The sequence below is a fragment of the Mustela putorius genome, unplaced genomic scaffold (genome assembly GCF_011764305.1).
Source record: "Mustela putorius furo isolate JIRA1106 unplaced genomic scaffold, ASM1176430v1.1 tig00000145_pilon_pilon_pilon, whole genome shotgun sequence".
NCBI classification, from domain to species: Eukaryota; Metazoa; Chordata; class Mammalia; order Carnivora; family Mustelidae; genus Mustela; species Mustela putorius.
In genome coordinates this window covers 14,263,400-14,275,052 of record NW_025421294.1, presented here as the reverse complement: position 1 = coordinate 14,275,052, position 11,653 = coordinate 14,263,400, and the positions used below count along the sequence as shown (strand labels likewise).

Here is an 11,653-nt window from a genome sequence, read left to right as displayed (position 1 = left end):
GTGGGCTCTCACATAAGCTATGTGTCTTTGAACAAGTCATTTGACTTCTTTCCTTTACAATGTATTCATCTGTAAAATGGGGGTATTAGTATCAACTTCCTAAATTTATCGTGAAGATTAAGAAAATGGTATATGTAAGCAGTTAAACAATCTCTGATGAGTAAGGAGAGCTCAAAAGTCAGTAGCTTACCCCACTATGTTCATTCATCCATTTCAGCATGACACAGTCTTCACCATCCAGGATATTTTTGTTCTTTTTCTCAGTATTTAAATAGTTTTTTTTTTTAATGCCTACCTTCCGTTCTTTCAACATTTTTGAAAATTCTTGTCATGTGGGGTTTTTCTCTGTCCTGTTTTATCTGTATACTAAGTGCCCTGTTCATAAGCAAAATTATGCTCTTTTCTCCTCTTCAGTTTCTACTCCCTGGTATAATTTAGTTACTTCTTATGTAGACATGTAGGCACTGTGTGTACTTTGGAAACTGAGTCATTATGAGTCTTTGAACATATTGTCTCTTGACGTGGTCCACTTGTCCTTTCTCCTGTTGGAACTGTCCCCTCCAGCCGGACCAGGTTCCTGTTGGCTGTCCCAACAAAATGTCTATTTCCACCACTGTTCCCGACCCTGCTGGAAGGCCTCTTGCGCCACCTTGGGCCCCTCCAGCCACCCTTCCTTCCTTATACAAATCTCTTGCCTACCTTACCTCTTAAGACTACCATTTATTTCAAGGTTTATTTCAGGTGCCATAACTGGGTAAATAATTCAATTATTATCTCTTGAATAGTTCTGAGCTATTCTTTGGGGGTGGAAGAGAAGCACCTAAAAAATAAACCACAGAAGGCCAGAGTAGTATATTTCTTAGAAAGAAGAGGCAAGTCACATATAAAATAATCAATGACCAGAATATAGGAGTTTGGGTTCAGAGATGTATGTGTTTGTCAAACCTCGGTGAATACACACTTAAGATTTCATATCATAGTTTGCAAATTTAAGATCCAAGGAAAAGAATGTAAACATGTCATGTAGTCTTTTCTTTACATGTAGTGTGGTCTTAATTCCAATATGCATAGTGAAGTTTTTCAGACAATGATACTGAAGTCTGCAATTTACTTTGAATTGCATCAAGGATGGATTAATGGACAGATACATGACAGAACTAGCATAGTAAAAGAGCAATGGTACAATCTAACACGTAGGTTTCAGGGGATTCACTCTAAAATTATTTTAGTATTGCTGTACGTTTAAAATTTTTTCAGTAAAAATGTTTCTTTAATGAATTTTAAAAACACAGAGTTTCTTCCAACAGAAGCAAATATTCATAATTGTGTTTCTGTTTCTCATTATGGTGAGAGCCAGGACAGAACACACTGTTTTGAGTATGGCTTGTACTTTTCTCTTGAAAGCATAAGAAAATAATTCCTTTGATCTGAGCACTCCTATCTGTCATTAAACCTTCAAACGACCATGGGAACATTGTCAAAACCGGACCATACCAAATACATAAGTACTGAGTATCCTCAGGCGTTTTTCTTTCCCTGCCAAGCATTGCCAAGTCACATTTCTCTCATCTGTTTGCCTCTTCCTGGTTTTTGGAAGCCAAATTCACTGCAGAAATGATGTTCTGTGTCAGTAAGTAGGCTGAGTGAGGGGGCTTTGTCTGGAGGTTTGTCTGTACCTATGTAAAGTTTTCTTGAAGTAGTACACATAAACATATGCACCCCCACACACATCCTCTAAAATTGAGAGGGAAGCAACAGGGGGGAAAAGGGGCCAGAGAAAATAGTAACTAAGATAAAAGACTAAAATAACTCCCCACAACAAATTAGGTGAGGCAGTCTATTACTGATTGCCCAGGCTCCCATTGATCAGCACCCAAACATGATCACATTTTAATTTAGCTATGGTCGTGAAGTTGCAGCTCCATTGTCTGAAAGAGGAGGCTGAGGTGGAGGGATATAAAAGATTCATCCACAATCTTGTAGCCATAGAGCTGCGGAGTCTCTACTCGAGATGGTCACTTCCATCCCATATTCCTAAACTACTTTTCACGTAATTTAGGTAATTTAAGTGACTTGGATAGTCCTATATGTTTTGAGACACCAGAATTACAAGTATTCATAAACTTTAAAAAGGCTTAAAAGAACATGCAAAATAGAGAGGAGAAGGGACTTGGGGGAAATTGGAAGGGGAGGTGAACCATGAGAGACTATGGACTCTGAGAAACAATCTGAGGGGTTTGAAGCTGAGCGGGGTGGGAGGTTGGGGGAACCAGGTGGTGGGTATTAGAGAGGGCATGGATTGCATGAAGCACTGGGTGTGGTGCAAAAATAATGAATACTGTTATGCTGAAAATTAAAAAAAAAAAATTTTAAAAGAACATGCAAAGAGGGTGACAGTATCTACCATAATTCCTAACATGTTAACACTGATGTTAATTTCATGATGGGGCTAGAGTTGTAGCCTGAGAAATCCTGGTTCAAAGGGGTTACTAACCCTGAACCAGACATTCTCTGAAATGTTCTTGCTCTTTCTCTGACTTTCTTCTTTTCTTCCTCAGAGCTGGTATCTGTGACTTTACAGAATTTGAGTGCATTTCAGTTCTGTAGTTCGACCTAAGGGAAAATAAGCAGAACACATGTCTTCCGCTTTTGTGTGAGAAGATTTAGACCTAAACTAATAAGGGAAGGGAATCCTTGCATGGCCCCCATTTAGCTCACTAGTTATCCTTTAGATTTGATAAGACATGTACACTAAAAGAAGGCACATCATAAAGCACAATTCCATAAGTTTTGGTATATTGTATTTCCAGTTTCATTTGTCTCAAGTGGTTTTTGTTTTTGTTTCTGTTTTTGTTTTGTTTTGTTTTTTAATTTCCCTGTTGATTTCTCCCTTGTCTGCTGGGTTATTGTTGTTTGTGGAAACGTGTTGTTTAATTTCCACATATTTGTGAGTCCTCCCATTGTCCTCTCTTATTGATTTCCATTTTCATAAGTTTGTAATTGAAAAATATATTGATATGACTTCAATTTCCTTAAATTTGGTAAGACTCATAGGGCCTAACAAATGATCTGCCTAGAGAATGTTCTGTTTGCACTCAAGAAGAATGTGTGTTCTGTTGCTGTTGGATGCCCTGTTCTGTTCCACTTCATCCATCAAGCCTAAAAGTAGTTCAAATTCAACATTTCCTTTTTAATGTTATATCAAGATGATTTATCTTCTGTTGAAAAGGGGATATTGCTGTGTCATTGTCTGTTTCTCCCAACAGTTCTATTAGTATTTGCTTTATATATTTAGATGCTCCAGTATTGGGTGCCTATATATTCACAATTGTTTTATTCTCACGAATTTTATCATTATATAATGACCTTATTTGGCTCTTAGTAAAGTCTTCATGAAAAAAAAAAGTATAGAAGGTAAAAATAAATAGGAAGATATCCTCTGTTCATAAGCTGGGAAGAAATAAAATGGTTAAAATGTCCATAGAACCCAAATTGTTCTGCAGATTCAATGCAATTTCTATCAAAATTCCAATGGTACTTTTTACAGAAATAGAAAAAAATAATCCTAAAATTCATTTGGACCCACAAAAGACCTTAAATAGATAAACTATTGAGAAAGTCTTGAGAAAGAAGAGCAAAGCTAGAGACATCACTCACACTGATTTCAGATCATATTATACAGCTAAAGGAATCAAAGCAGTATGGTAGTGGCTTAAAAATGGACACATGAACCAATGGAACAGAATAGAGAACCCAGAAATAAATTCACACATTAATGGTTAACTAATCTTCAAGGAAGCTGCCAAGAATACAAAGTAGGAAAGATAGTCTTGTCAATAAATGGTATTGGGAAAACTGGATATTCCTATGCAAGAGAATGAAGTTTATCTTATACCATATACAAAAACCCTCTTGAAATGGATTAAGGACTTAAACAAAAGATCTGAAGTTGTAAAACTGCTAGAAGAAAACAAAAGGAAAATCTCATTACTTTGGTTTTGACAGTGACTTTCTGGATATGGCATCAAAACACAAGCAATAGGTGCAAAAATAAACAAGTGTGACTACATCACACTAAAAAGGCTTCTGCACAACAAAAGAAATGGTCAACCAAATGAAAAGGCAACCTACAGAATGGGAGAAAATATTTGCAAACCATGTATCTGATAAGGGGTTAAAATCCAAAATACATAAGGAACTCATACAACCCAAATTTTTAAAAAATTGGCTAAAGAATGGGTAGAGGAACCGAATAGATATTTTTCCAAAGAAGATGTGTAAATGGCCCATAGGTACATAGAAAGAAGCTCGACTTCATTGGCCATTAGGAAAATGCAAATCAAAACCACAATGAGATATCAGCTTACACCTGTTAGGATGGCTATTATCAAAAATTCAAAAGGTATTAAGTTTTGGTGAGGTTACGGAGAAAAAAATTTTATAACTTGTTGGTGGGATTGTAAATCAGTACAGCCATTATGGAAAACAGTTTAAAAATTTCTCAAAAAAATTAAAAATAAAACTACCATGTGCTTCAGCAATCCCACTGCTAGGTACGTCTCTAAAAGTAAAAAGATCCTGATGTCAAAGAGATTTCTGTGCTCGCATGTTCACTGCAGCCTTACTCACAATAGCCCAGATATGGAAACAACCTAAGTGGCTATTGACAGAGGAATAAAGAAAATTTTGTGTATGTTGTTAAAGGATAAACTGAGGATCACTAAAATTTACACATTTATTTGGGTAAACGTTGATTCAAATCAGGCAACACCAAAGTTAAAATGGTTAGGAGCACAGACAGAAGCTAGAGGAAAGGCTTTAACACAGATATAGAAGCAAAGCAAAGCAATTGCTTGGTTGACCCTACCTGTAGCAGTTGGCTTATTTGGGAGAACCTAGTTGGCTATTTGCAATTGGTTTTGCCTACATTCCATTTCCTCTGATTCGAGCCTGTTGACTTTGGTTTAGTTTGGTTTTGCTTACTATATAGTCTGCCAAGGCATTAGAGCCACTTAGTGCAGTGTCCTCCTACCTTAATTACTTTAAACAGTATATACAATTGAATGTTACTCAGCCAAACAAACAAACTAACTAAAACAGAGGAAATCCTGCTTTTTGCAATAGCAAGGATGAACCTAGAGGACATTATGCTAAATGTAACAGCCAGACACAGAAACACGAATGCTGCCTAATGTCATATATATGTGGAATTTTAAAAAGTCCAAGTCACAGAACCAGATAGAAGAATGGTGGTTGCCAGGGATGGGAAAGGTAAGGGAGAATAGGAGGATGTTGGTCAAAGGGCATACATAAGATAAATAAGTTCTGGTGATCCACTGACAGCCTGGTGACTATAGTTAATAACACAGTATTGAGAAAGTAGGAAAGACCATCAGCTGAGAAAAGGAAGTAGTAGTGGGAATGGAAACCACACAATTCTCAGGTTAGAAAGACAATGGCAGTTACTGAATTATTCTATTTTTTAGACAAATAGTTTGAAGTCATAAATACAGTCCTTGAGTTCTCTTTATACAGAAAACTGTTCACTTAATAAAATCTAACCCATTTTGTGGTCATAATTTTGATAGATGTGCAATGCTTTGAAAACAGTTTTATAGATTTAAGCAGACACCATTAAATATTTTCATACTGAGTATTTCAAGAGGCACTGAGCCACTCCTACAGGTGTCATAACTAATTATAGGTTAATTTCTGAGACTTACTGAGTACCTTCATACTCTTTTATGTAAGTGAAATTGGCATGATCTCAAGAACACATCACCACATAAGACTTCACGCCCGCCTCCTTAAGGACACCAACTTTCCGTTTCCCAAATCCTAGAATCCAGGAAGAGATTTGCCTCTTGCTAATACACGTTACCTGGCTCATTTCAAGGGAACTGTTGAGTTTTAAGAGATTTTTTTGGTGTATTTTAAATATGGCAAATATTTTCCCTCAGTTAGTGGCTTTCAGCAAAGAAATTTTGGATTTTAATGAAGTCTTGAGACAAGGAAAGTGAAGCTCTCCATTAAAAAATCTGCTTTTTGCGTCTTTTCCTGCTTCTATTCTTGCCCAGGTCCTGTACCCCTAGCCATTTTACATAGCATATGTCATTCCTTGCAAGGGACAAGGAGCTAATGATTCTCTAGGATAAATAATATCTAAAGAAGGACCAAATGAGAAGGAAAACAGGATATAAAAAAACTGAAAATAGAAGGCAGAAGCAAGGAAACATGACCATGAATCTGGAAAAATATCAATCATATAAACAGATCCAGCAATAACATAAATGATATAATTGACAGATGAGGCTATCAAATCAGTTATCTCTTCAAGAAAGTAGAAGAGCATGTTTAGTAAGGTAAATGGAGGATAAAAGAAAGAATGATAGAAAAAAGAAGAACCAAAATGTATTATGAAGATGACAATATCAAAATGTCTGAGGAAAATAAACCTTATGTTGTTAATAGCAGATTAACTAGTACAGAAGAAAAGACTAGCAAACTTGAAGATATGTATAAGAAATGAGCAAAAATAAAGCAAAGGAAAAAATCTTATATTGAAAAGAATACCTGTAAGTTGTAAGACCACTTCATGCAGTGTGGGAGAAGGATGATGAGGGAATGAAAAAATATTTTAAAAAAATAATAGTTAACAAAATTTCTAAGTTGATGAAAACTATAAACCCATAGATCCAGGAATCTTAACGAACCTCAAGCACAAGAGTTATGACAAAACTCAGCATCACCTATAAACCTTTCAGCTTAAGGCCTGTCTCTGCATTTGAGTCTAACTATTTCTCAAATTATACCTTATTTCTTTTTTATATTAATTTTTTATTTTGTATTGCATTAATCTTTATTATTAGAATGCTGGTTAGCACTTTATGTGCCTCCAACTTTCTTATGTCTGAAGGTCAAATCCTCTGTGATGGCTGATCCTGACCACCCTTCTCAGCCTTTCCCCCACCACCCCTCACTGCCCCCCAAAATGTGCTCTCCTCAGGGGTCCCCTACTTATTTGTATATAACATTAACCAAATTGCTTTCTTCTCCTCCTACCTGTGAACCTCTCTTACTCATCTTTTCTTTTCTTTTTTCCAAGATTTTATTTATTTATTTGAGAGAGAGAGAGAAAATGAGAGGGGAGAAGGTCAGAAGAAGAAGCAGACTCCCCGTGGAGCTGGGAGCCAGTGTGGGACTCGATCCCAGGACTCCGGGATCATGACCTGAGCTGAAGGCAGTTGCCCAACCAACTGAGCCACCCAGGTGGCCCTCTTACTCATCTTTAAATTTGCAGAATCTAATAAATTTCCTGGAATCAGTAGGTTCCACCCAACAAGTGTCTTCTGAGAAAAAAATGAAGGTAAGCTCTATGAATCTGTCTTTGTTTTCACTACATTTTCAGCATCTGGTAATACTTGAAATAATGGGTGCTCAATTATTATTTTTGAAGGAAGGAAGGAATTTTTATCAGTTAGCATTTGTAAAATTAGTATCATTCTACAGGCTTCTATGGGCAGGACCTTATTTTATGCATGGAGACATGGAGACACAGTAGTGGGAAAGATCCATGAGCTCATATCCTAGCATGTAGGTGTGTACATTTGTGGGTATGACTGTGTGTAGGTATGTATTTCCTTGGTGGGAAAATATACAAGTAAATACTTAAATGAGGAAGATAATTGTAGCTATTAAAAAGAACAAAGAAAGTGGTAAGCACAATTAATCTGATGAGGGGTGGGTGTACTTTGAATTGTCAGAGAAATCTTCACTGGTGAGCAAGTAATATGTAAACTGATATTTCTAGAAAAATGAACTATTCAAATCTTTCAACCAAGATTTTTCCTAGCAGAGGAAAGAGTAAGTACAAGAGCCCTAAGGAGAAGGGCACATTGTGTATTTGAGAAGGAGAAAGAAGGTAAGTGTGGATGGCATTTATGAACAATGACTGAAATCCACCTGTGAAAAACTTGCTAGAATAAAAATATTGAATAGGAACCAATACACACGTGCTCCCTAAAAGCAAGGGGTTGAAAGACAAAGTCTCCAATTCACATTCACCTTGCATGTCTGAATCTTTAATGTAATGAGTATTAGGGTTATGTCCATAGTCAGCCTAGTGAATTCCTCTACCTCAAAATCCCTCACATCAGCATTTTCACTGTCCTAGTACCCATGACACAAAATATTATTAATGTTGTACATATCTTATACAGGTTACCGCCAGATGGAAGCTTTCTGGCCCAAAGTTCTGCTGGGGGCAGATAGATCAAAATAAGCAAATTAGAACAAAATGACTTGATTGCAATTATCACCATGTGCTGCTGATGGGAGCCAACTGTGTGTGTTACATGGAATTCATTTCATTCTGTCCAAACATCACTTTTGGCCATTGTCCCTGATTGTTTGCAAAAGGCATGAAACAATCTTCTTTGGTTTCTGGTGTCTTTAATCACTGGGAAAATAGATTACACAATCAGGGTGAAGAATCTGGCTGGTTGAAAATGTATATACTTCAATGCATACATACAAATCCACTTAAAAATACAGCCCATAGAACATCTACGGTGGTGGACTCTATTAACACTTTCCCTACAGACCTTGCAGACCTCACCGACCATGGAGCCATCAGGCAGCTTTCTGCTTTTGGTCAGCATGGCCTATCTGTTCATCTTCACAGGTGAGTACTATATATATGATAAAAGACATTCTGGACCAGATCATTTAGTGTCAGCAGTCTTGATGTGATGTGATGTTGTTAATGATGACATTGATAATGATGATAATTAGGATGGTTAATGATGGTAGCTGCCCATCACATTTTTAATGGAGAAGGAACATTTATTTACAAATTGACTACTTTAGTTATTAGTACAATGCTACACCAGAGATGGTTTTATCCTATTGAAAAAAAAAAAATGTTACATCTCGTAGGATGAGATGGTCTGTCCTGGGTCATGTGGGCTCCAAGTGGGTAATCTAGGAGTTCCAGGCCAATTAATTGTGTTCCCTTCAGCAGACCACAATTAACAGCAGAGGCTTCATTCCTCAAGGAAACAATTTATAGTGAAATCAGAAATTTTCATTTAGAATCACCTTTAAGAAATTCTTATCTAGGGGTGCCTGGGTGGCTCAGTGGGTTAAAGCCTCTGCCTTCGGCTCAGGTCAGGCATGATCCCAGAGTCCTGCGATCGAGCCCCACATTGGGCTCTCTGCTCAGGAAGCAGCCTGCTTCCTCCTCTCTCTCTGCCTGCTTCTCTGCCTACTTGTGATCTCTGTCTGTCAAATAAATAAATAAAATCTTTAAAAAAATTCTTATCTAAGGAGTTCAACTGCGAGAATTTTTCGGAGAAGCTTTCGTTTTACAGAAAGCTGACTCGTTCTTACTCACCCAAGCAAAGTAAAGAGATTATTAGAAAGAGAGACTCCTAGAGAGAGAAGTAGAAAGTGCCTACAACTGGGATGCTAAGATTTCACTTCTAATCCTCATTATGTTCCTATCTTTTTTTTTAAATAAGGAGCAACTTACTCCTTTTCTCTGGCTTCTATCTCATCACATTAAAATATAGAGTGTGAACTTCACCTGCTCTAAGACTTCTTTCAATAAAAGATTATGCTTCACTACCTTAGCTCTAAAGTCTGGAAGACCTGGGTTTGAATGCTGACTCTGCCATTTACAAAGTGTATGTCCTTAGACAAGATTTTTTTTTTAAGATTATTTATTTATTTATTGACAGAGAGAAATCACAAGTAGATGGAGAGGCAGGCAGAGAGAGAGAGAGAGAGGGAAGCAGGCTCCCTGCTGAGCAGAGAGCCCCATCCGGGATTCGATCCCAGGACCCCGAGATCATGACCTGAGCCAAAGGCAGCGGCTTAACCCACTGAGCCACCCAGGCGCCCCTTAGACAAGTTATTTGCCCCAGAACTCAACTTCCTTCTCTCTGGGATAATTGGAATGACTTAATGTATATAAGATTTAATATAGTGCTTAAAACATAGAAATCTCCCAAGTACATGGTAGATAGTGTTAATGGGAATGATGGTGAATCACGTGACTTTTTTAAGTGCTCTTGAAATTCTTTTATATTCTATTATTATGTTACCACTTGTTTGCCAGTTATCTTGGTTATCCCTTAATCAAATGACTTCAGAATTTTGGAATTCTCAACTTCTTTTCTGGTTAAATATATGCTTCTTTGATAAAGAATAGATCTAGACTGTGCCTTCCTCCCTTCAGGAATAGCTCAGTTTTGTTGTTGCTGTTGTTTTTTAAGATTTTTTATTTATTTCACAGAGAAAGAGAGGTCACAATAGGCAGAGAGAGAGTGGGGGAAGCAGGCTCCCACTGAGCAGAGAGCCTGACATGGGGCTCGATCCCAGGACCTTGGAAGCCAAAGCCAAAGGCAGAGGCTTTAACCCACTGAGCCACCCAGGCGCCCCAGAATAGCTCAGTTTTAAGATAAATCTTAAGGAAGTGAGCCACATGTTTGGATAAAAGCCACATAAATCATAAATAGCAAATGAAAGGAAAAGAGCTTTGTACTGGACATTTATAATCTGGCATCTAGTTCCATTGTGTGGCTAACAGGTTGTGTGTCCTGAGAAATCTTCTTCCCTTCTCTGGGCCTCAGTTTTTCCTCCATAAAACAAGATAGTTGTAAGAGACTATCACCAAGGATAATTTTAGCTGTTAAATTCTGGGATTCTTCTGAGCTGTGTGATTTATCAGTGTGTGTTCTCTTACTGCAGAGGCTGTAAGCCAAGGAGGTTCTCAGGTATGTCCTCTCCCATGGGTCCTCTTCAATCATAAGAAGTTGCCTTACAACAATAGCAGATCTAGAGCTGAAGGGTACATGGCTGTTCTGTTAAGATCTTCAGAGTTCATTCGGCTAGCTTGGTGAGAAGACAGAACGGTGGCCTGACACACTGACATAGACAAAGGATCATCACTGATGCAGATCCACCAAAGGACTTGAAACTCACCTCCCATTCTCCTTAAATTAGTCAGATGTCGCATTTCCATAGAAGGCATTTATAGTCAGTATTTATTAAACCGTGGGGTGAATATCATTTATTTTCCAAATCAGGATAATTTTGGAAGTGGAAGTACTGTGTACAGTAGTTCTAGCAAGAAGATAATAAGAAAATGGAGAGCATCCCAGGCAACTCAGGACATCCGGTAACTCTGGATCTGTGTACCTTATTCATAACATCCCTACAAGTGCTTCATAAAAACACACATTCCTGCTTCTTATACATCCATATTACACTATCAATTGAATTAGGACATCTAGGGATTTTGAGGCCAAGGAATTTTCATTTTAAGAAGTCCCCTGCCATTTTGGCACATTAAAATTTGAGAACCACAGCTCTAAATTTCAGTATTTCAGTTAGTCTGCTTGAGTATACACAGTGAGTCTATACCAGACTCATAAATGGGGAATCCGCTGCAGTTTGTGTTAGCAAGTAATAATTACAGGATCAACATTCTTGAAAAGGTCTACAATAAAAGTAATAGTAACAATAATAATAAGACCTACATTAAAAAATAGATATCTATCTTCAAATACAAAAAAACACAGTGGAGCAGTTTATCTTATTTACTGAAATATGACCTTTGTGAAAGAGAATATGTAGGCTCCTATTCCAG

General features: G+C 37.4%; 1 protein-coding gene across 1 annotated transcript in view; it reads left to right on the top strand.

Moving 5' to 3' along the window:
• The first annotated feature begins 8,622 nt into the window (after positions 1 to 8,622).
• The window catches only part of MARCOL (MARCO like), a 29,571-nt gene continuing 26,540 nt past the window's right edge, over positions 8,623 to 11,653 (top strand). The window contains exon 1 of the mRNA XM_045075652.1: positions 8,623 to 8,683. Coding sequence (XP_044931587.1) covers positions 8,623 to 8,683 — 61 coding nt within the window. The remainder of the gene's footprint in view (positions 8,684 to 11,653) is intronic.